General features: G+C 57.6%; 3 protein-coding genes across 4 annotated transcripts; 2 read left to right on the top strand and 1 right to left on the bottom strand.

Moving 5' to 3' along the window:
- Positions 1–138: 138 nt before the first annotated feature.
- C2CD2L (C2CD2 like) lies at positions 139–22,885 on the bottom strand. 2 transcript variants are annotated; one of them, XM_004604748.2, is made up of 18 exons: positions 22,582–22,885; positions 13,734–13,825; positions 11,246–11,374; positions 9,373–9,576; positions 8,419–9,122; positions 6,495–6,590; positions 5,839–5,958; positions 5,565–5,675; positions 5,363–5,479; positions 5,175–5,286; positions 4,971–5,079; positions 3,811–3,875; positions 3,594–3,721; positions 3,335–3,509; positions 2,678–2,779; positions 2,421–2,557; positions 2,046–2,331; positions 139–1,182 (listed from the first exon to the last, which is right to left on the bottom strand). In XM_004604748.2, exons 5-18 carry the CDS (start codon positions 8,770–8,772, stop codon positions 971–973), a joined length of 2,124 nt encoding a protein of 707 aa, XP_004604805.1. In that variant the 5' UTR covers positions 8,773–9,122; positions 9,373–9,576; positions 11,246–11,374; positions 13,734–13,825; positions 22,582–22,885; the 3' UTR covers positions 139–970. The 2 variants fall into 2 exon arrangements, with proteins under 2 accessions (XP_004604805.1, XP_012787414.1); XM_012931960.2 differs by lacking the exons at positions 9,373–9,576; positions 11,246–11,374; positions 13,734–13,825; positions 22,582–22,885 and having other exon boundaries at positions 2,421–2,554; positions 8,419–9,174.
- DPAGT1 (dolichyl-phosphate N-acetylglucosaminephosphotransferase 1) lies at positions 14,207–20,830 on the top strand. The gene is made up of 9 exons (XM_004604747.3): positions 14,207–15,244; positions 15,549–15,669; positions 15,837–16,050; positions 16,302–16,448; positions 18,383–18,467; positions 18,774–18,962; positions 19,856–19,943; positions 20,115–20,270; positions 20,350–20,830. The coding sequence occupies exons 1-9, from the start codon at positions 15,084–15,086 to the stop codon at positions 20,413–20,415; spliced, it is 1,227 nt and encodes a 408-aa protein (XP_004604804.1). The 5' UTR covers positions 14,207–15,083; the 3' UTR covers positions 20,416–20,830.
- Positions 20,976–22,895, top strand: LOC101551732 (histone H2AX). Its single transcript, XM_055129780.1, has one exon. It carries the CDS (start codon positions 21,811–21,813, stop codon positions 22,240–22,242), a length of 432 nt encoding a protein of 143 aa, XP_054985755.1. The 5' UTR covers positions 20,976–21,810; the 3' UTR covers positions 22,243–22,895.
- The last annotated feature ends 106 nt before the right edge of the window (positions 22,896–23,001 follow it).

Here is a 23,001-nt window from a genome sequence, read left to right as displayed (position 1 = left end):
TGCATGGGGGACTATGCTGGGGACCAGGGGGATGCCAGGAATTGAACCCGGGTCGGCCACATGCAAGGCAAACGTCCTACACGCTGTACTGTCACTCCGGCCCCTCTTCACCCTTTCAAGAACAGGCAGTTACCCAGGTTATAAACTCCAATTTGACTTTAATAAATTAAGTTCCAAGCCATCACACAGCAATGGACGTCATCATTTCCCAACCGACAGAGGTGCGGCCCTGCCCCGCTCCATCATCGCTCGCTCCATAAGGCCTCTCGGACGTCTCCGGGGGAGGCCGCCCACCAGCAGCTCCTCGTGCCCTCCTTCCTTTCCCCGCTGCTCACACGGAGAAGGCATCGAAGTACAAAAAACGGTAAGAAAGGGGGAGGGAGGGACGAGGAGCAGAGGGGAGGCAGGGAGGTGGGGAGTACCTGCCCCCCCAACCCAGGCACCGGCCCCGCTTGCTCTGTGTGGCCAGTGCCCTCGGAGGCAGACATTGGTGCTGGCTGGAGTGGGGACCTGAGGGACGTTGTACCCTCCTGGGACAGGAAAGGCCCCCCCGGGAGAGATGCCCTCTTTCCTCTGGTCACCGAGGGTCCTGGACCACACATATAAATACAAAAGAGAATAAATAAGGGAGGAAGGAACGGCTGAGCATAACGTTCCGGGGTTCCTGGGAGGGGCCGGTGTTGGGGGCAGGCCAACGGTTCTGAGGAATGCCCACCTTGGCCAGGGCCAAGCCCTCTGTGCACCCAGCCACCCACTCCCTCTTCAAGGTCATCAATAACGGGGCGCCTCTTGCCTGCCGCAGATTCCCTCCCAACTGGCCCCAAGGCTGACGTGGACAGAGCTTCCTGGAGCCCAGAGGGCATCCCTGGCCGTGGGTAGGCAGGTGAGAGTCCAGGAAGGGGAATGGAAGGGAACAGTCGAATGGGTGGAAGGGTCTGGCCCTCTCCAGCTCAGGAGGTGAGATGGGACCTCAGAGCTGGGGGCTGGGGTTGCCATTGGCCTTGGGTTTGGTTTTGAAGGAAAAACGCTTGATGAGGCGGCGGGAGAAACTGCCAGCCTTCTTGCGGACACTGGGTGTTGCCGTGGTGTTGGAGAGGTCGTCGTGGGACTGGCTCAGCCCAGCCTCCTTCTGGCGAGGCCTCCGGCGAAAGATGAGCTTTGTGCCACTACGCAGGAAGCTCACTGTGGAGGGAAGACGGGAGGCTGAGGTGAAGAGCGAGAAACCTCCCCTCATGGAACTGGGACTGCAGGCAGTGAAGACGGGATGGAAGCGGGGGGGGGGGGGGGCGGGATGTGGAACAGAGATCAGGCCTCCTCAGAACAGAGGAGGAAACCCCTGGCCTTCAGGGCCAAGGTGGTGGCACTCCTGGGATCCTGGCTACTGTCCTCAGGGGTCAGACTGACCATGGGCTCTCCACCTCAGAAATCAAAGTCCTGAGCAGAGAAAGGCCCTAAGAGCCTGGACCATCACAAAGGGACTGTGGGCCGACTCCAGCTAGTCTGCCAGGTCCCAGGAGGTGAGCAGGAAGCGAGCATCTGACAGACTTCAAAGAGGTGAATTGGGGAGCGGCCTAATGAGGCAGGGCGGGCACCGCCACAGCAGGCTGGGAGCTCAGGAACCTCATTATCCACAGGACTGCAGGGCGGCCTGACTCCTCGTTAAATGCAATGGTTGGAGACCCGCACCAGCAGGAGGCAGATGCTTGGGGCGGGTCCCTTGTCCTGAGGATGCCTTCCTCCCTACTGGCTGCATCACAGCCCACAGGCCACACCTGGAGGGCTCGGGATGGACTTCTTAGAGAGAGTATGGAAGGGGAGGCAAGGGAGACACACACGGGCCCAGAGGTGTGTACCGAGACCCGGTGGACAGGAAGTGGAGGCAAGGGAATGCACCGGTTTTCCCTCGGCCACTAGCCAGGACAGAGTGTCAACCTCCCCTCCTGCTCCAGCCTGGATGCACAGGCCGGGGTCTTGGGGGTCCCTGGAAAGAAAGAGGCTCCTGCGCCTGTCAGAGCCCGAGAAGAAGGAGGCCGAGCCCGCCCCACCTTTGTGATCCTTGAGGCTGCGGGTCTCCAGGGCACCGGTCGAGCCCGTCTCCGACTCCACGTCATCCACAGAGGGCCTCTCTGAAATGTCTGAGCGCGTGGTCTCATCTGCTTCCTGGACACTTGTGGGACTGGACAGGGCATCGGGGGGGCCTGGGGACATGGCTGCTGGGTCCGAGGGAGGGGATGAGGGGCCGCCGCTGTTCCCCACGTCTTCCTGCAGGGAGGCGTCCAGGGAGGCCGCATAGCCCAGGGATAGTGCCAACTCGTCCTGTGCAATGGGCACCTGGCAGGAGGGACAAGCGGCAGTGGGCAGGAGTGACCCGCGGGGCTCTCCCCGGCACTGGCTCCTCTCCCCGGAGCCCGGCCGGTTACCTTGGAAACGCCCGAGATGATGAGCGTGCTGCGCTTGGTGGGCGTCTTCTTGGCTGCCCGCCCACTAGGCTCAGTCAACTGGCGGATGGCGGTCTCGGCCACAGGGTCCAGGCCATTGGAGAGGTGGCTGTCTCCTGCTGGGAGTCCGTGGGCAGAGCTTGACTCTATTTTTTCCACCCTGAGCGCCCCCCAGGGCAACTCTAGATTTGGGGGGGCCCTGGTGCCAGCCCACCCTGCCCTTCCCAGGCCCCACTCACGGCTGCTGCTGGGGGAGGCGCCGCCAGGCCCGCTGTGGTCACTCAGCACGGTGGTGGTCTTCTCGGTCACCTCCACCTTGGACGGGGAGCGGGAGGGGGAGTCTGGTGGGTGGGGGAGGGTCAGTGAGGCGGGAGGCGCTGGAGCGTGCCCCCCTCCCCCCAGTACTGGCATGACTCAGAGGACGGGTGGCTGAGGGCTGATGAGTCACGGGTGATTGGGAAGCATGGCAAGTGCCCCTTGCAAGCAAGCACCCCTCAGGGCAGCCAGAGAGGGTGGGGCAGAGCGCGACCCTGGGGTATGCTGGGGGATGCCATGGGGTACAGAACAGGAGTGGGAGGCAGGACAAAGCAGTCAGGGTGCAGGGAAAGGAGGGGACCTCAGATGAGAGAGGGAGGTGTGGAGAGGGCTGCAGGGGTGAGAGGAGAGGGAGCATGCAGCCTCCCTCCAGGAGGGAGTGGAGAACTGAGGGAAGTGGAGGGAGGCAGATGACAAGGGAGAGAGCCAATGGGCGTGAAGAAGTTGGGGAAGGACACGGGAAGCAAAAAACAGGAGAGGGGTGAAGGCAGGTGGGGTTGGGGCTCGCCTTGCTCCTCCTTGTCCTGCTCTGGCTCTGCTCACCGCCCCCCTAGCTGGACTTGGCAGTTCCTCCTTTTTACCTATTTTGCCATCCACCCGGGGCCGGGACTGGACAGTGGTGACTGTGGTGACTATGGTGCCGTCAGGCATGATGGTCCTGTCCAACTCGATCTTCTTGGTTGGGGTGATGCTGGGGCGTGGCGTGGAGGGGGTGGGAGTGCCCAGGTTTCTGGGAGAGCCCTCCTCATAGAGAAGCTGCAGAGGGCAGGAGAGAGTGTAGAGCCAGGCCTGGGGGCTGCCCCTCCCCTGTCCCCCGCCCCCACAGGAGGGTCCCCTCACCTCCACGGCCACTGTGGCTGCTGGGCCGAGGACTTTCCGGGGCCCGGGGGTGAGCGGGCACACTTGTCTTCGGGACAGTGGTCGGGAAGGGGAGCCCACAGGCAGTGTGGCCTGGCCCAGGAGCTCGGCTGCAGAGAGAGGAGGTGCTGTGAGCTGGCCGGTACCCAGGCCTGGCCCGCAGCCCGTCCGGAGGTGCCCCTGCCCGGCCCACACTCACCGTCGCCAGAAACGCCACTCCTCAGTACCTTCAGGGTCAGCTCCCGGCTCTGGGGGCCCAGATCCCTGTGGCCAAGAGGAAGTTGGGGCAGAGGGAGATTAGCCAACTGCATCTCCCGCTGCGTGGAAGACAGGCCAGAGGCAGAGATAGGGGCATAAATAAGACGGCAGGAGCCAGGCCTGGTGCTCAGTGACAGAACACACAGGGCATGAACAAGGTCCTCGGTTCTATCCCTGGTACCACAAACCCCCATCCTACCCCAGGCAGACAGGATGCTCATGTTAACTGCTCCCACTCAGACTTGCTGCCCTCTCCTCTGGGGGGAGCAGGGATGCTGGGATGGATCCCAATGCCTCAATACGAAGGAGGTGCTCTGCCGCTGAGCTCCAGCCCTGACCCCATCTCTGCCCTCAACATCAGTGCTCCAGCTACTGGTCCCCAGGTGGAAAGAATGTGGTTTGAATACTCTCTTCCCATGAGAATGGGGGCAGAACTGGGATAGGGCACCCCCAATGCCCCCGCTGGGCATGCAAGCCCTTCCCTGGGCCTGCCCCATGCTGCCTTCCCCAGTGATCGGTGTCAAACCACCCTTCCCTGGCTCAGGCTGCGACACTGCTGAAAACCCTGTTGTGCTGATGGCTGCTTTCCATGCACCCTCGGAGCCTCCCTTTGGGAGCTGCTCCCCCCGCCCCCCGCAACCCCCGGCACCGCCCCGACAGCAGCGCCGTGAACCCTCATCTGTCCTCATTCCCTGCATCTGTCTGCCTCCAGCCCGCCCACAATGCAGGGTGGGCATGCAGCCTAGCGGGGTCACATAGAGAACGCCAGCACCTGGGGCTGTGCTGGACGCACCTTGGGGATCCCACAGGGTAGACTGAAAACAGCTGATTCAGGGGCCGGATCGATAGCACAGCAGGGAGGGCGTTTGCCTTGCACATGGCCGACCTGGGTTCGATTCCCAGTATTCCCTGAACACCGCCAGGAGTAATTCCTGAGTGCAAAGCCAGGAGTAACCCCTGTGCATCACCAGGTATGACCCAAAAAGGAAAAAAAAAAAAAAAAGAAAACAGCTGATTCAGACCAAGGCTATGCTGCCAAGTGGGGGATGGGGGGAACCCTTGGTTTCCCTAGGCGAGCAGAGTTGGGGCATCACTCCTTACAGGGCTAGGTCCTCCATCCACTCCACCTCTGAACCAGCCTTGCTGGGCTTGGTCCACTTCTGCTGCATGGGGTGATCCAGCTCAGCCACACAGCACACTTCCCCGGTGCCTGGAGGGGCAGAAAAGAGAGGCGGCTTGCCTTGACCGGGGGAGGGGTGCGGGGGGACACCTGTAACTCTGGCCCTGGCAGTGCCTGGTCCTCACCTTCCAGCTCCCCTCCCAGGTGAGAGGCTCGAAGCTGCCGTAGGAACAACCGGGTGGGTTTGGGGCTGGCTGGCTGGGCATGGGGCACCAGGGCGGTCTTCTCACTGGGCACCTAGGAAGCAGGGAGGTCAGCAGGAATAGGCACCGCAGGCCCCGTCCCCAGGGCCCAGGCCCCGAGGGCTCCTCACCAGGCCTCCGGGAGCCGAGCACGCCCGCAGATTGACCAGCATGGCCGGCTGGGTGCTGACAATGGCGTCCTTGATCAGCTCCTCGATGGTGGTGATCTCCACTTGTTCCTCACCCCTCTGCAGGAGAAGAGCACAGAGGTGGGGTTCTCAGCTTTGGCCCCCCTGCTCTGCCTCCCTCCCCAGCCCGGCCCCACTCCCTTACCTCCCTGGCCTGCAGCGTGGGAAGCACCGTCAGGCTGAGCTCGGGGCGGTCGGTGAAGGCCCAGGACACCAGCAGCCCCTCACCAGGGACCTCCTCCAGGTTAACTTCCAACTGGGGACAGGGACGAAGGGAATGGGTGGGAGAGCCCCTAGGACCTTCTCTACCCAGATTCCAGCCCAGAGGGAACCCAAAGGGAAAAAGGTCGAGGCGATTGAACTAATCCCCCTCGCCCCCCGCCACTAGCACCAGCTCCGTTCCCCACACCCCCCTCCACCTGTGTTGGTGGCAGTGTCAGAGTGACGTGGTAGGTCTCCATGGAGACAGCAGCGGGGGACTGCTGGGTCACAGAGACTGGGAACCGCACCTCCTCGGCAGAGAGCTGGCAATGCAGCACCTGGGACGGGCAGGACAGGAAGGCCTGAAGGGTGGGCATGGAGGAGGGGCCGCCCGCCGCTCAACAGACCCCCTGCCCACCTCAGGCCTGCCTGGGGTCATAATTCATAAAAGAATCAGAGCAAAGACTCTCTCCAGAAGAATGCAGCGATGCATGCATATGCACGCACGCACATGATACACATAAGCATGCACACACGCACACCTCACTTTGCATATAACCTGAGTGGGAGTCTCAGACTTTCTGACGCCAACCTGGGGTCTCCCAGGCATTCACAGACTCCAGGGGAAGAACCGTTGGGAGTGGCTAGGGAGATGCTCCAAGGGCTGAGCACTGGCTTTGCACATGGGAGCCCCCTGCATCCAGCCTGAGCAGGGAGCTAGGAATAGCCCTTGGGCAGTGCCAAATGTGACCCTCTCCCCAAAAGAACTCCCCGCAGACAAAATAAGAATCCTTGGGACTTTAAAGAACCCTTTCTGCCAGCCTCCACCCCAGTCCCCAGGGCCCCAAAGCTGGTAGTACTCAGAGTCATTTACCATGGTGTGCTCTGATTGGTCTACGCAGGTCACGTGACTGATGCTGGTTCTGGGTGCGAGTTGGGGCACCTCATCAAAGGCAATTTGGATGGAGCTCTGCGGGAATAATATGGGCACAGGATCAGGTCTTGGGGCTGGCCAACTTAGTGGCTGGCTGGGTCTGACACTGCAGGGCTCAGCTGCAGGCTGGCTGCTGGCCCCTCCTTGGCTCAGGCCTTTGGGACAGGAGGAGTTTCCCCTGAACCCAGCCCCTCTGGGACCCGCAGAGGCCAAAGGCACCGATAGGCTGGGAAGCTAGAGTCACTCTGACAGCCGGTTAGCTTCAGCTGGGGTACCAGGAGCCTCCTTCCTCTCCCTCAGCCCCACTTGATTGCCAAAGAACGGAATGTGGAGTGAAAATGAAGGTGCTAGTTGCCACCTGTTTTAAGCGCTGGGCTGAGAGGGACATGGAGGTGGCAGGGGGGAGGCTTTAGGGCCACCTGTTCAAGATGAGAACTGGAGAAACATGGCGAAGCTTTTATCCTGAGGAAGAGGATGTGTTCTGTTCTCCAGAGCAGAACTCAGCCATCTTTTAGGAGTGCAGACTAGTTCTGCATGGCCGTGGGGAACTTTCCTGGGGGAACTGGGAATAAACACGAGCTCAGAGGGCTTAAGGGTCCAGAAGCCTGGCTAATTCCTCAAGGCAGACAGCAGGGTGAAATTAGGAAGCAAAAAGCCGCTTAGCTTAGAGCGTGCCAGGGCTTCCAATTTCTCCCGAAGCAGTGGAAGCATCTCCTGCAGACCCATCCGGAGAGCAGAAAGGAGAAGGGTACAAGCAGGGCTGGCAGCCCTTCCTTGGGTCTCCAGAGGGGGAGAAACAAATCCAGAGTGCTCATTTGCCTGGCAAACCGGGGGCAGCCACTTTCCCTGCTTCGAGAGGTATCTCTTATGAAGCCTAGGCCCAGAGAGATGGAACCCCAACTCCTCACCCTTCCCCCAAGCAAGGAAGGTAGGCCAATGTCCAACTGAGTCAGCTTCCAGCCGAATCATTCCTGACCTAGGGACAAGGTGCAGGGAAAACTGGGTGGAGGTTTGAGGTGTAGACGAACAGATGCCATCTGGCTTTCTGCTTGCCAGCAGGGCAAAAGGGAACAATGAGGTGTGTGGCCATTTCTGGTCCAGGCACCTGGGCGTGCAACAAGGCCGGAAGTGGCGGCTCCTTGAGAAAGGGGAGATGGACTCTGAGGGCAAGGAGAGATAACTGGGCAGGACGAGAGGGCAACCCATAAGGAGGCCTCTCTGCCTCCCACCCACCTCAGTCTTGTGACTACGCTTCCTGTCCCACTTCCTGGGAGGTCAGATGCCCCTGGCGCAATGGGAGGAAGTGGGCTGGTCTGATGTGACTGACCCTCAGTGGACAGCTCTCAGCTCTAAGTATTGGTAAGGCCAGAGATGGTCACTGTGCTTTCCACTCGATACCTCCCCCAACACATGCGTTGTGGAGATGGCAATGTCTTGTAGGGCAAGAGTCCTAAAGGCACCAGGGGACAGGGGGCTGCCTGGGGCTGGCCACACGAGGGATGTGGGGCCTGGGAGCTAGGCAAATCCCTGCTACAGGTGCACCTGGTTGCTTTCTACTCCGCCCCCTCAGCACAACCAGCACCCAGGCAGGCGGAAGTGCCTGCAGGCACGGGGATTAGGGTTGCTATGAGAACAGCAATTCGTTCAGGGGGTTGGAAACCAGGGGCTCTAGCAGAAAAGAACTCAGGCTCGGGGACCTATCTGCAACTCTCAACCTCACCTGCACCCTTTTCTCTGATCCTGGAGGGAAAGAGAAACCACGGGGTTCTGGAGTTGACCCTCACCCCCCCAACCCCACCGGGTCTTCCTGATACGGCACTCCCACAGAGTCAGGAGCCCACCCGGGCGCTCGGGGCCAACTTACCCCGTCCCTGCAGGCCTGCTCGTTCAGCGCTCGCACCCAAGCCCGCTGCCAGTTCTCCCGGAAGGACTTGAAGGCGAAGAGCGACGCCAGGAGGCCCCGGACTCCGGACTCGGCGGGGGCGCCCGCTCGACACATCCGCAGCCGCAGCAGCGAGCGCCACACGCCCAGCTCCCGGAGCGGGCCCGCGGGCTCAGCGGCCGGGGCGGGTCCGGGGCCCCGGCCCCCGCGGGCGCGCGCCAGCCACACGCCCCGGGCATACTGCAGCAGCCAGCCGAACACGGTGAGCAGCGAGGCGGCGAAGAGGACCAGCAGCGCGGCCCAGCCCACGTCCCGCTGTCCCCAGGCGGGATCCATGCTCCGCGCGGGCTCCGGCCGCGGTCCGGGCTCCGGCTCAGCCGCTGCCCCGGGGGAGCATGGCCCGGGCGGGCCGCGGGGCGGGGGCGGGCTCCCCCGGGGCTGGGCGCGCGGGCTCCGGAGCTCTCCGCGCTGGGTGCCTGGGACTAGTGGGTGCCACGGATCGAGGACACAGGGTCCGGGGAGACCGCGTCGCCGGGACTCCTCTCTCTCCGCGGTCCCTCCTCGGTCACTCCCGCGGGCAGACCCGCGGGCTCGCCGGCCGGCGCCCGACTCCTCCCACGGCGCGGTCCCGGGTCGGGTTCTGCAGGGACTCGGGGGCCCGCGGGCCGGCACCGGCTCCGGGAGGGCTGCGTGCGCAGAACTGACACTGACAACACGGCCGGCGCCCCGCCCCCACCCGCCCTTAAAGGGGCCGCACCCGCGCTGGGCGTGGCCTGGCGAGCCGCGCGCTCCAGAGCCCGAGAAGGACCGGAGGGGAGGAGACTCCAGGGTTGAAAATAGGCGGGATCTGCGAGCAGCCCGCCCCATCCAGGATTCAGGGTACTCCCCCCTCGCCTGGGCCGTGGGCGAAGACTAGGCTAGCGCCTCCTCACTCACCCGCCGAGCCGCGTGGGGATTAAGGAGGTGACCCCCATGCAGAGCATCGTCCTCTTCTCCCAAGAGTCACAGCAGCTTCTCCGTTCCCCCTTCCCGGTGGAAACTAGGTCCCGGGTAAGCGGGGGTCGACGATCCCTTCCGACCGACCGCCGACCTTGGCAGGGCTCCAGCCCCTGACTGACAGGAGAGAGAGCAGCCGGGTACCTGCGAAAGAAAGGTTGGAGCAGAACATGGAATCCTGACGCCGCCGCGCCGCGCCCGTCCCCGGGAACCAGAACTCAGGAACACTCTATTAACGTCCTTGCTCGTGTGGATTTGTTCCGGAGAGATTTCCCAAGCCTGGGGCTGCTTCTGTTTTTAAAAATAATTTATTTCCCTAGTAACAGCTCCTGCCTAGGGAGCACGTGTAGAGGGGGTGGTAATGAGGGAGCGGGCAACAGCAGGCATGGACTATCAATAGATTCAGCCATTAGACCCGGCCATCAAAACCTGTGCTGTCTCGATAAGCACTCCCCCCCCCCCCGCCCCCACCACCACCAAAACAAAATGAGGTACTTTGGCTTAGGTTGCTTAAAGGAAACAGATTCAATCTTTGTGGGATGGGGCTTGCCGGTGCTTTCCTTCCTCAAAAGCAGGTGGCATGGGGCCTCTGCGCCTTGCCTGGATTGGCAAGGCAGACAGGGAAGGTGTTAACCAGCGCTCCCCCAAATCCAGTGGGTTGTCTGAGTAATGAACACGTGGTGGTAAACAATGCCTTCTGAAGAGTGGGCTTGCAGAGCTAGCAAACCCGGCAGGTCAGCCGCAAGGTTTCTGAGCCAGAGGAGGTGGGCGAGCGCTTGGGGTGTCCCTAGACTGTGCTGTGAGGAATGATTGGGGAGCGGGGGAGGTTACCTTGCTAGGGCCTGCCCAGGCTGGACTCCAGGAAGGTGGGAGAGCCCTAAAACCTGTATTTCCAATTTCCAGGGGAGGGAAAGGCAGGGAAAGATAAAGGGAGAATCCAAGGATGCAAAAAGCAGCTAGCGGGAGCAAGCCAGGCAGGAAATTGCCCAGGGGTAAAGTTTCACTGTGAAGAACAGCTTTGGGCAGGAAACCATTCTCCAAGCCCTTCTGACACCCTCTACGGCCCCCCTCCCACCCTCTGGATTCTCAGTGCTTTGAGCTCCTCAGTTGACCCCCTCAATTCCTTCTCTGAACACTCTTGGCTGCCACCAGTCCACAGTCCAGAGTGACTAGAATTTTCCTAATTAGCCCTCCCAATTGCACCGTCACTTAATATTTGGTATTTGTGATGTGGACTTCATTCTACTCCACTGTCTGTCTGGTTGTTTACATGTCTTCATTTCTTTCGTTGTTTAAGCCACACTCAGGGCTTTGTGCTCAGGGATTACTACTGGTTGGGCTCATATGTAGTGCAGGGATGGAACCCAGGTGGGCTCCATGCAAGGCAGGTGCCCTTCCCACTATACTACCACTGGGTTCCTACATGTCTGCTTTTCTCACTTATTAGAAAGCTGCTAAAGAGGCCAGAACAATAGTATAGTAGGTAGGGCGTTTGCCTTGTATATGACCAACCCAGGTTCAATCCTTGACATCCCGTATGTTCCCCCAAGCACCACCAGGAGTAATTCCTGAGTGCATAGCAGGAGTAACCCCTGAGCATCACTGGGTGTGACCCCTCAAAAAAAGCTGCTAAAGCGTGGGGACCTTGGGCCAGAGAAATGGCTCAAAAAGCTAGAGCACATGCTTTGCATGCCAGAGCCCCGGGTTCAATCCCTGGCACCACATGGTTCCCTGAGCACCTCCCACAGTGATTTCCTGAGCACTGCTGGGTGTGGCCCAAGCACTCTCCACTTCCCCCAAAGAAAAACGGGACCTTGTTTTACTCATCTCTTCCCTCGTAGTCAACCAAGCTGGTTTAAATATGCTGAAGCAGACCAAGGATGCAGCTGAGTGGTGGAGCACTGATCTTGCGTGACTGAGGCCCCGGGTTGGATCTGCAGAACTGAAAAAAGAAAAATACTGACATAAACTTCTTGGAAAAAACAAGTGCATTTAATTTTCTTTCTTGACCTTTTTTTTTTTTTTTAGCTTTTTGGGTCACAACTGGTGATGCACAGGAGTCACTCCTGGCTCATGCACTCAGAAATTACTCCTGGCAGTGCTCAGGAGACCATATGGGATGCTGAGAATCGAACCTGTGTCAGCTGCATGTAAGGCAAACACCCTGCCTGCTGTGTTATCGCTCCAGCCCCAAACAAGTGCATTTCTATCATGCTGCGTCCCCACACAATTGAAAGGGCTTCCCACACCGACTAGGGGGTTTAGTAAATTCATTTTTAATTTTATTATTTATTTTGTTTTGGGGTCCTGGCTGTGCTTAGGGCTTACTCCTGGCTCTGCACTCTGAGATAACTCCCGGTGGGCCTCAGGTACCATATAATGGTACCATATATGGTAGCAGGAATCAAACCTTGGTTGGCAGCATGTAATGTAAGTACCTAGCCACCGCACCAACTCTCCAGCCCCTCATTCGTAATTTTAAGAAATATTCTAATACACATGTCTAATACTAAGAATTTCAATTATTTCTTCTGTCCTTTGGAAAATCATGTCACCTCAAAGTAGTGGGAGATATTTTTTTTCAGTGGCAGGGGTTGGGACATGTAGGGATCGAACTAGGTTCAGCTAAAGCAGTCACACGCAAGGCAATGCCTTCCTGTACTATCTCTCTGACCTGGGAATGGGAAATCATGGGGTTTGTTGCAGCTCACCGTGGACATGACAAGCATCCACACGTTGTGATGGTAACATGTATGGAATAGAGGATGAATTCCTTGTGTCTTTGCTTTTTTTGGGGGGGGTTACACCCGGCTATGCTTGGGGTTACTCCTGGCAGTACTCAGGGCACTATATGGGATGCCGAAGATCGAAACTATGTTGGCTCGAATCTGGAAAAAACCCGAATGCCCCAGAACGGATGACTGGTTGAGGAAACTTTGGTACATCTATACAATGGAATACTATGCAGCTGTTAGAAAAAAGGAGGTCAAGAATTTTGTAGTCAAGTGGATGGGCATGAAAAGTTTCATGCTGAGTGAAATGAGTCAGAAAGAGAGAGACAGACATAGAAAGATTGCACTCATCTATGGTATATAGAATAACAGAGTGGGAGACTAACACCCAAGAACTGTAGAAATAAGTACCAGGAGGTTGACTCCATGGCTTCGAGGCTGGCCTCACGTTCCGGGGAAAGGTCAACTCAGAGAAGCGATCACCAACTACATTGTAGTCGAAGGCCATGTGGGGGAAGGGAGTTGGGGGCTGAATGAGGGCTAGAGACTGAGCACAGCGGCCACTCAACACCTTTATTGCAAACCACAACAGCTAATTAGAGAGAGAAAACAGAAGGGAATGCCTTGCCACAGTGGCAGGGTGGGGTGGGGGGGAGATGGGATTGGGGAGGGTGGGAGGGACACTGGGTTTACGGGTGGTGGAGAATGGGCACTGGTGAAGGGATGGGTTCCCAAACTTTGTATGAGGGAAGTATAAGCACAAAAGTGTATAAATCTGTAACTGTACCCTCACGGTGATTCTCTAATTAAAAATAAATAAATTTAAAAAAAAAAAAAAAAAAGAAACTATGTTGGCTCATGCAATGCAAGCACCCTCCCCACTGTATTATCCTTCCAGCCCTCCAGTATCTTCTCTTTGAACAAGTTCCCCCACCCTCTTCCAGGATGTGTGGTGGAGGGGCAGAGGGAAGGGGGAGCCTAATGGTCTCCGAAGAAGACACAAGAGGTCCCAAAGCGAGGCTGGAAAGGAAGATGAGCCCTGGTTTCCTTCCGAATCAGACAGGGATAGACAGGCTGGCCCTTAGTCCCCTGGGAGTCTCAGCCAGCTTCTGATCAACAAGCTAACTGAACCCAGCCCCCTCTGGGACCCCGCAGAATCCTCCTCACCACCTGCTCCAGCCTCTCTCTTCCCCTCTCTGGAAGGCCCTTCCATTACCGAGGAGACTGTGCTCAGACCCCCGCCCTTCCCCTGCTCACGACCAGCTGCTTTCACTCCAATTGCTCCTATAACCTCGGTCAGGCCCAGACTCAGTCCAGGTAATGATGCCCATGTGTGGATAGACCCCTGGGGACAGCCTTTGTAAGGGAAAACACTTGCCCCAAGGGGATTTCTAGTCTAATAGGTAGGCATGCACACATATACACACATCTAGGAAATCAACACCAGAGGGATAATAAATACTGAAGACTTGGTCAATAGTATCAAGTAAATGATGGGGACCACAGAGTATCTTTGATGCATATTTTTGTTGTTGATTAGGATCACCTTTAAGAAAGGTCATTTCATACCTGTTTTGAGTCTTTGACCCCACCCTGGCGTCAGGACCATGCCCTCTTCGAAAGAGTGGACATTTCCTCAGTTCTCCGTGGCGACTTCCTCTCTGAGGATTAGAAATCATTTGCCACCATCTTAGAACTAAAGAAGGCACAAGCAGACCGTGTTTGACCCCTGACCCGGCTAGGCGTGTTCCCTGAGCACAGAGCAAGGTGTGGGTGGACCTTTCCCACACACACACACACAAAAAGCTAAGAGAATTAGAATGAATAGCGTAGACACTTATTTGCACAGACACAGGTGCCAAACATAAGGCATGATGGTAACATGTACGGAGTTAAGTGTAACCTGGAGAAAAAGCCTCAGATGCACAGGTCGCCCGGCACCGGGACCGAGTCTCCCGCTTCCTTAGCTTTATTCCTTCACCCGCAGTCTCCCCGCCTCGTGGGCTCAAAGCTGTGCCATGATCTAAGGAAGTCAAGGACCGGGTTAAATTCAAGACCCGAGGGCACTTCCAGCCCCTTCAGGGATGAAGGGTCCCGCTGGGCCGGTTGCCCGGCAACTAATTGCTACTGCCAGGGCAGAAAGTGGGTGGGATGAAGGAAAAGGACTAGGATCAAGGACATGAAAAACATGGCGTGGGCGGGTTTCTCGAAGGTCTCCGCTCTAGGATGCACAGGGTCTTCCAAAGACATTAGAATGAGCTGCATTTACTTCCGACTGTGAAAAACGGGTCTCTACCAGGAGACAGCTCTGCTGCACAGCCTCGTCCCTCTCGCTTCCTCCCTCGGCTCCCAGTAACCATCTTCTGGGCTCCAGAAGCACCGCAGGGGAGCAAACCCGGCGGTACTGACCCTTTAAACGTGACCTACGGAGGCCGCAAGAGATAAAACTGACGTGGAACAAGGAGGCGTTCGCGTCCCCGCCACGTGGTACTCGGAGGCGTTCATCTTGGAACCGGGCAAGACCAAGTTTTTCCGCGGGTCGCTGTGTAAGTCAATGGAGAAACCACAGACGTATCCGTCCTCGTTTGTCGTTCCGTGATTGTTGCTTCAATGCTTCCGGGATGACGGACTGGTGAAACAAAGCCCCCCAGCGCCTCTCTTTTGCCCTTATCAAAAATGGCCGCCTCTACCTTCAGCGGGTATTCTGCTCCACGGACGAGAACCGGGCGGAAGCAGAGTTGGGCAAGTACTGCGGGGCGGGCCAAGGTTGCTTTGGTGGAGACTAGTGGAAGCGCCCTAAGGGAGGGCTGGATTTTGCTCACACTGGTGCGGGAGGCGGCCACTCCTTGCCGGGGCTTCAGGGCGTCTGCCCGGCTGGCCTGTTACTAGAAGGCAGCAAAGCGGGCGCCGCCGCTGACCATGTGGGTCCTTCCGGAAATGCCGCTGCCGCTGCTGGTGAATTTGATCGGCTCGCTGCTGGGGTTTGCGGCCACGCTCACCCTCATCCCCGCCTTCCACGGCCACTTCATGAACGCGGGCCTCTCTGGCAAGGACCTCAACAAATACGACCAGCAGCGAATGTGAGCAGCGGCGCACGGGCCCCGGGGCTGAGGAAGGGGGGCGCAGGGACTGGGGTGCGTGGCTGCGCGTGGGCTCTCTGCGCGCTAACCCAGCCGAGTGCCGGGACCCCCATGGGAGGGGAGGGACAGAACTGGCCAGCGATGGGGGAGGGCAGGGTGGGTCTCTGGGGCGTAAGGGAGACTTTAGCAGCGGTCCGCGCCCCCCCCCCCCCCCCCCGCATTCGGTGACAGTCCGGCTAGCCCCAGTGAGTGACCACGCCCCCTCTCCTCTTCCCTCTCCGCCCCCCTTGCTGCTGGGCCACAGCCCAGAGGCCCAGGGAGTGATCAGCGGTGCGGTTTTCCTTATCATCCTCTTCTGCTTCATCCCTTTCCCTTTCCTGAACTGCTTTATGGAGGAGCAGTGCAAAGACTTCCCCCACCACGAAGTAAGTGGTTTGGGGGCGGGGGGCAGAAGGGCTGCTGGTGATGGTGCCTGGAAGCGGGAAGCTGGGGACCTAAGAAAGTTGGGGGCGCCAGACTGAGGAACGAAGGGAAGGACTGGAGAGGTCTCCTTGGAGCAGGCTGCAGCCGTGACTGCGCGAGCCTCCCCCAGTTTGTGGCCCTGATAGGTGCCCTCCTTGCCATCTGCTGCATGATTTTCCTGGGCTTCGCCGATGATGTACTGAACCTGCGTTGGCGCCACAAACTACTGCTGCCCACCGCTGCCTCCCTCCCGCTGCTCATGGTCTATTTCACCAACTTCGGCAACACCACCATAGTGGTACCTAAGCCCTTCCGGTGGCTTCTTGGCCTGCATTTGGACTTGGGTGAGTAGCTTCGCCCCAGCTGCTCTGTGGCCCCTAATTCCTGGCACCCTTGCCCTAACCCATTCATTATAGCTTTCTTTCTGGCGCCCCACCTTTTTCTCAAAGTGTCCCAGCTTCCTTCCAGTGTCCTCTCACCTCATTTCTGTGGACAGTTCCCTCTCTCTCTCGGAGACTCTCTTCTCACCCCCTTTAAGATGTCTGTAAATCCTCGCTCTCCTGCCGGACACTACTTGTCTTCTCTCTCCCTGCAGGGATCCTGTACTATGTGTACATGGGGCTGCTGGCAGTGTTCTGTACCAACGCCATCAACATCCTGGCGGGGGTCAATGGCCTGGAGGCTGGCCAGTCCCTAGTCATTTCTGCATCCATCATTGCCTTCAACTTGGTGGAGCTGGAAGGTAGGAGGAATTTCAGGGTAGGAGAGAGAGAAGTGTGAGTGGAATTGCTGGATTCCCAACTTTTGGGGGCATTCAGAATAAAAGCAATATTTGCATGATTGTAGATGATAAGGTGAATGAACTTAGGTGATAAGTTCATTGCATAGACCTTGGAGCTATTAGATGTAGGAAACAAAAATAGCAACCCTGTCTTTTTGGGGGGCCGGGGTCCAGGGGGTTTGGCTCATACCTGATGGTGCTTGGGAACTTGAACCAGGCTTGTTGCTGCTGCAGCTGCATACAAAGCAAGTACCTCTTGTACTATTTCTGTGGACCCCTGGTTTTTGTGTTTTTTTTTTAAATTATTATGTTTTGGTCATTCCTTACTTGGTGCTATGGGCGTGACCCAGGCGGTACTCAGGGACCCTCAGGTGCCAGGGTTGGAACCCAGGACTCCCACGTGTCTGTACTCCTATCCTTTGAGCCATCTCCCCGGCTCATCCCTGTCCTGTAGAGCTTGACCTTCATTGGCACTAACAGGGGTCCCACAGTCTTCTATTGACCTGAGAGTTTTGCAGGGCTGCAGCTTAAGACAGGCTCACTCCATGACCCATCAAGAAAAAGAAACACCAGCCCTCCATCAACTCCTCTGAGCTTTGACCAAGTACCTCCCCAGCCCTACCCCACACTTGGCCTCCCAGGAAAATCCAAACTCTCCCCCTTCTGGCTAACAGGAGTGATTGCCGCTTCTCTGCTAAAACTCCAATCCCTCCTCAGGTCTTTTATTTTGGAGCCACACCCTGCTGTGTTCAGGGGTCTCCTGGTGGTGCTCAGGGAATTCTGAGCGATGCCAGGAATCAAATGCAAGTGCCTTCCCAGTTGAACTATCTCTCCAGCCCTTCAGATCTTTTTTTTCCCCCCCTCTGATGGTGCAGGGAATGAACCCAGAACTTCACACGGGCAAGACTTTACCACTGAGCTACCTCCCCAGTCCTTAGATGAAAACAATCAAGAAACACAATCAGGGCATACTCCTGTTGTCAGTTCCGAGTCCAGGGCAAAATTTGGCCTCGTTGAGATTCTTAAAGGCTGGTCATGTGCTTTGCATCTGGGAAGTCTTGAATTTTATCCCTGAGTTTTATCCATGGTCCCCGGAACACCACTATGGGGTATGGCCCAAACACTACACCTCTGCCTCATTTCACCTTCCCGAGAATTAACTTCTCAAACTAGTTCTCCTATTCCCCTCTTACTGAAGCATCCCGGGGTTCCCCGTCCTGTGCAGGGTTTCAGGTTTTTTTTTTTCTTTTTGGGTCACACCCGGCAATGCACAAGGGTTACTCCTGGCTCTGCACTCAGGAATTACTCCTGGCGGTGCCCAGCCCCTCAGTTTCCTTGTTCTAAGAAGCAAGCGCATCAGCACAGCTCTGTCCCCAGGTGTGTCTTGGTCATTAGCCCCAGGTGCTCATTAGAGTTAATGGGTCTCTTAACACGCCCACATCCTGTCACCACCCCATCTACAGAAGAGGAAACTGAAGGTCAAGGTCACAGTAAGGAAGTAAAGCGGGTATTCTGACTGATCTGTATGGAGCTTAAGACATAAACTAGTTTAGGAAAGCTTCGTGGAAGAGGTGAAATGGAGACCCCCTCCCCCCCGGATTTCAAAGTGTTGGGGGGTTGTTTGGTTGGGTTTTTAGGCCACACCAGTGGTGCTCAGAGCTCGGGCTCACTCAGTGCTCTGGGGACTGTGTGATACTGGGGATTGAACTCAGGGCTCTAGCGTGCAGAGCACATGCTCTGACCCTTTCACCCTCTCCCTGACCATGTTAGTGAGTTCCTGGATGTGAGTGACAGTACAGTGACAGGAGCAGAACAGGACAAGACTAGGAGCCGGGTACGGAGACAGTGGCTGTCCACTTCTGCATTGATTTCCCCCTTCTCCCTTGCTTCCCAAGGTGACTATCGGGATGATCATGTCTTTTCCCTCTACTTCATGATACCCTTCTTTTTCACCACCTTGGGACTGCTCTACCATAACTGGTAAGGAGAACTGTGGATAGTGGGGGCAAGAGATAGCAGTTCTGATCCTGATGCTGACCTGTCTCCTAATAGAGAAGCTAAATGGGCACCCAGTTTTCTGGGTTTCCAGGTGGTAGTTTTCTAAAATTGCTCTGCCTACAGGAATATTTGTGAATGAGGATTCTGAATTAGACTCAGGACTCTGAGCATTGTTGGGAGAGCTGAAGTCTGCACAGGGTCGGGGCTAGCCTCGTGTCCTGGGGATGTGCCGTGGAGAAAGGATTTTTGAGGGCTGTAGCCACCAGTCAGACCCTCTCTCCCACACAGGTACCCATCCCGGGTGTTTGTGGGTGATACCTTCTGTTACTTTGCGGGCATGACCTTCGCCGTGGTGGGTATCCTGGGACACTTCAGCAAGACCATGCTGCTCTTCTTCATGCCCCAGGTGTTCAACTTCCTCTACTCACTGCCTCAGCTCCTGCACATCATTCCCTGTCCTCGCCACCGAATGCCCAGGTAGCCACTGTGGGGCTTGGAAGGAACATTCTGACTTCCGAGTGTGCACAGGGCAGGGCTCTGCATGCAACTAGGAGATCACAGCGTGTCTGGGCTCAGGAATCTGTGTTTGCAGTGCCTTGAAGAGCATACTCACTTTTTATAATTTTTTTTCCTCAGCATCTTTTCCTCCCCCCAGTTTTTGTTGTTGTAATTGGCTTTCTGTTTGGTTTGGGGCCACACCCAGTGATGCTCAGGCTCTACTCCTAGCTCTGTGCTCAGGGATCACTCCTGATGATGCTCAGGCATCAAATCTTGGGTTAGCTGCTTGCAAGGCAAGTGCCCTTGTCTATCACTCTGGGCCTATGTTATTATATGTTGAGATTTTTGGCTAGTTTTGTTGTGGGGTACCAAGCAGTATGAGGGGGTCATTCTTTGTAGTGTTCAGGGACTAAATCCTGGGCCTTGCGTGTATAAAAGATGTGCTTGAGGTGTTTTCTTTTTTTTGGCGGGGGGAGGGAGAGGACCACACCTGGCAATGCTCAGTCCTCGGGGAGTTGCTCCTGGTGGTGCTCAAGGGATTGCTGGGATTGAACCTGAGTCTCCTGCATTCTACATCTATGCTCCAACACTTTAATATATCTCTGGACCTGTGATCTCAGTTTGTATCTCCAATTTCCCCCAAACCGCCAGTTTCATTTTATTTTTTTTTTGCGGTGTCAGGGATTGAACCCAGGATTTCACATAAACGAGGCATGTACCCTCCCACTGAACTGTGAGCATGCAGTAGTGAGCAGCAGGGTGAGAAATAGCTCCCAGGTTGAAGCCATTCACTGCTCTTCCCATACATGAACCACCTCGAGGAGAGTTCTTGGAATAGGGCTCTGCCACATCAAGCTCTCTTCCCTCTGCAGACTCAACACTGACACAGGGAAACTGGAGATGAGCTATTCCAAGTTCAAGACCAAGAGCCTTTCTTCCTTGGGCACCTTTATACTAAAGGTAACAGGATTCCAAGGAGATAAGGGTTCAAGCTGCAACCCTGAGCTTGAGGAATGGGGAAGGGAGGCCTGCCAATATAACAGCCAGTGGGAGCTGGAAGCATTGAGCAGCTTTCAGCTCTTGAAGCAGAAATGTGAGTTGAACCCACTTGCCCATCTCTGGCCCCTCCAGGTAGCAGAGAGCCTACGGCTAGTGACTGTACGGCACAGTGAGAACGAGGACGGGGCCTATACAGAGTGCAACAACTTGACTCTCATCAACTTGCTGCTTAAAGTCTTGGGGCCCATGCATGAGAGAAACCTCACGGTGTTCCTGCTGCTGGTACAGGTGCGGACGGGAACAGGTGTTTGCTCCTCACTGTCTTGCACTGTTCCTGCTTCTAACACGAGTACATTTCTCCGCGCAGATCCTGGGCAGTGCCCTCACCTTCTCCATCCGGTATCAGCTTGTCCGCCTCTTCTATGATGTGTGAGGCGCCTGATTGTTGACTGTCCTTTCAGTCTCCAGGGTGCCCGACTCAGGCCAGCCTCTTTCTGGACCAAGACTACCTCCTGGCCAGGCCATGTTCACCCTTCAATCTCCATCAGATTTTGCCCTGAGCATTTCCCTCCCCTGTGATGACTGACTGGCTGGACATTGGCCTCTGCCTGTGGCCTTCTTTCTCTTGTCACTCACCCACTCCAGCTCGTGCAGGTGGAATGCCGTGACTTTCAAGCTGTTCTCCACAACACTATCCCCATATCAGGCCAGGGGATAAAACCCTGGTTGGGGACAGGAAGAGACACTGGAAGGTGTCTTGATATTGAACTATAAATGAAGTATTCTGATTACTAAGCGCAGACAGGGGCCCGGTGCTCCTAGTGGTAACAATAAAGTGTTATCTTTTTCTTGTTCTGTACTTCCTAAGGGGATTTTCGGGCAGGTTTCGAGGATTGGGGCAGGTACGTCCTGCAAGACGACACATCTCTCCCCATCCTCTGCTTCCCTGTGCCAGGCCCCTTCCAGAAAGAACTAATCAGGTAAGATATGTAGACTAATTATTGGAATCCTGACGCTTTGTAGAAGGCAAGGGAACATTAAATTGTTAACCTGGAGCCAGAGAGTTAAGAATGGGTTTAAGACGCTTGCCTTGAACACACTTCAATCCTTGGCATCGCATATAATACTCAAGACCCGAGAGGTGTGATCCCTTGAGCACAGCTGGGTGTGGGCCCCCCCTCCAACAAATAAATTTTTTTTAAAACCTTTGCAGTGTGGGGACAAGGGGTAGGGAGGGCGCCGACCTGGAAGCGGAGGCTGAGGAAACGACGGTGCTAACCCTTTTTAAAAATCCTGTGGTGGTGCCTGGAATTGCACCCGGGGCCTCACACGTGCAGGCTAAATCTCCTACTGAGCCATCTCCCCAGCCCCCACCCCCCACCTCGATTCTTCAAAATCGCTAGGTTCGCACGGAATTCCAGACAGGTTTCTCAGGTGGCTTCCGAAGCCACCCGCTTTGTTTTCCGGCCGTGGTCCGGGCTGTGGAGTTTAAATTCCGCGCGCTCCACCTGGATTGGCCACGCCAGCGAGCGGCGGACAGACTGCGGGCCCTCTCTCCTCCTCGCCTATTTCCCCGGGCCGAAGGTTTTCAAATCCAACCAATCAGAAGGCGCGCTCTCGCCGCTCGGGCGCCGCACGGAAGAGCTGAGAGCAACCAACCAGAGGCGCGCTGCAGAGTAAAGGACCAATCAGGAGGGCGCGAGGGGTGAGCGCACGGGGCTTATAAGGGCGGCTTCTGGGGCACGCACGGCGACAGTTGGACTGCGGCGGCGTGCTTCCCTCCGGGCCGTTCCGAGCTCTTCTCTCCTCCTCCGCTACCTCGCGCAGCATGTCGGGCCGCGGCAAGACCGGCGGCAAGGCCCGCGCCAAGGCCAAGTCGCGCTCGTCGCGCGCCGGCCTCCAGTTCCCGGTCGGCCGGGTGCACCGGCTGCTGCGGAAGGGCCACTACGCCGAGCGGGTGGGCGCCGGCGCGCCGGTCTACCTGGCCGCGGTGCTCGAGTACCTCACGGCCGAGATCCTGGAGCTGGCGGGCAACGCGGCCCGCGACAACAAGAAGACGCGCATCATCCCCCGCCACCTGCAGCTGGCCATCCGCAACGACGAGGAGCTCAACAAGCTGCTGGGCGGCGTGACGATCGCTCAGGGGGGCGTCCTGCCCAACATCCAGGCCGTGCTGCTGCCCAAGAAGACGAGCGCCACCGTGGGGCCGAAGGCGCCCGCCGGCGGCAAGAAGGCCTCTCAGGCCTCGCAGGAGTACTGAGCCGCGGCGCCGCCGGACGCCCGGTCCTCCCGGTGCCACCACAAAGGCCCTTTTAAGGGCCACCTAAGCCCTCACGAAAGAGCTGAGGCACCGGGGCGGCGCGGCCTTTCCCTTCCCTGCACCGCCCCGGTGCCGGGGGCGCTCGGCCCCGACCCGTGAGGTGATCGCCGGGGCCGCCGAGCTCCGGGGGCTGCCTCAGGCCGCCTCGCGCTCGTGACTCCGCCTGCCCGCCCGCCCGCCCGCCTCAGGCCCCGGGGCGCCGCAGCCTTGGCGCTCCTGGCCGCGGGGAAGCTGACGGCTGGCGCCCGCGGCCCCTCCGCTGCCTGATCCCCGGCCTACCGCGTCCGCCCGCCTGTCCGTATCCTCGTCCTCAGGCCCGCGCGGGGCGGCCGGAAGCTGCCGCGATCGGGCGACCCCTGCCTCTGGAGACGAGCGCCGGCGAGGAGGGAGCACGCGGGGAGAGGCCCGGCCCCCGGGGCCACTTCCGCCGCCGCGGCGTGGACGCCAGCGGCGCTCTGACCCTCCCGCCCCCCGCCCCCGGATACCACGGACTCCTGGCCGCATCGCCCCTCCGGACCGGCATCTCGCGGCAAATGCTCGTCCTGGGGAGTTTCACACGGACTAGTTTTATTAAAGCATTCTTTTTTTAAAAAACGAAGTGTCTGTTTATTTGGCTCTGTCGCTGGGGTGGCGGGGCTGTAACAAACCCTCAAGGTTACCGGGAGCTGGACCAGGACAGACCGATCAAGGTCTGCCTGG

This window comes from Sorex araneus, chromosome 3 (assembly GCF_027595985.1).
Source record: "Sorex araneus isolate mSorAra2 chromosome 3, mSorAra2.pri, whole genome shotgun sequence".
Taxonomy (NCBI): Eukaryota; Metazoa; Chordata; class Mammalia; order Eulipotyphla; family Soricidae; genus Sorex; species Sorex araneus.
This window is presented reverse-complemented; position numbering and strand designations above follow the sequence as displayed.

Coding starts and splice junctions, on each gene's coding strand:
- C2CD2L (XM_004604748.2), bottom strand. CDS start 8,772: ATGGATCCCGCCTGGGGACAGCGGGACGTGGGCTGGGCCGCGCTGCTG. Junction 6,591..8,418: donor AGCAGGCCTGCAGGGACGGG/GTAAGTTGGCCC, acceptor TTATTCCCGCAG/AGCTCCATCCAAATTGCCTT. Junction 5,287..5,362: donor GCTCGGCTCCCGGAGGCCTG/GTGAGGAGCCCT, acceptor CCTGCTTCCTAG/GTGCCCAGTGAGAAGACCGC.
- LOC101551732 (XM_055129780.1), top strand. CDS start 21,811: ATGTCGGGCCGCGGCAAGACCGGCGGCAAGGCCCGCGCCAAGGCCAAG.
- DPAGT1 (XM_004604747.3), top strand. CDS start 15,084: ATGTGGGTCCTTCCGGAAATGCCGCTGCCGCTGCTGGTGAATTTGATC. Junction 15,245..15,548: donor AAATACGACCAGCAGCGAAT/GTGAGCAGCGGC, acceptor GCTGGGCCACAG/CCCAGAGGCCCAGGGAGTGA. Junction 18,468..18,773: donor GGACTGCTCTACCATAACTG/GTAAGGAGAACT, acceptor TCTCCCACACAG/GTACCCATCCCGGGTGTTTG.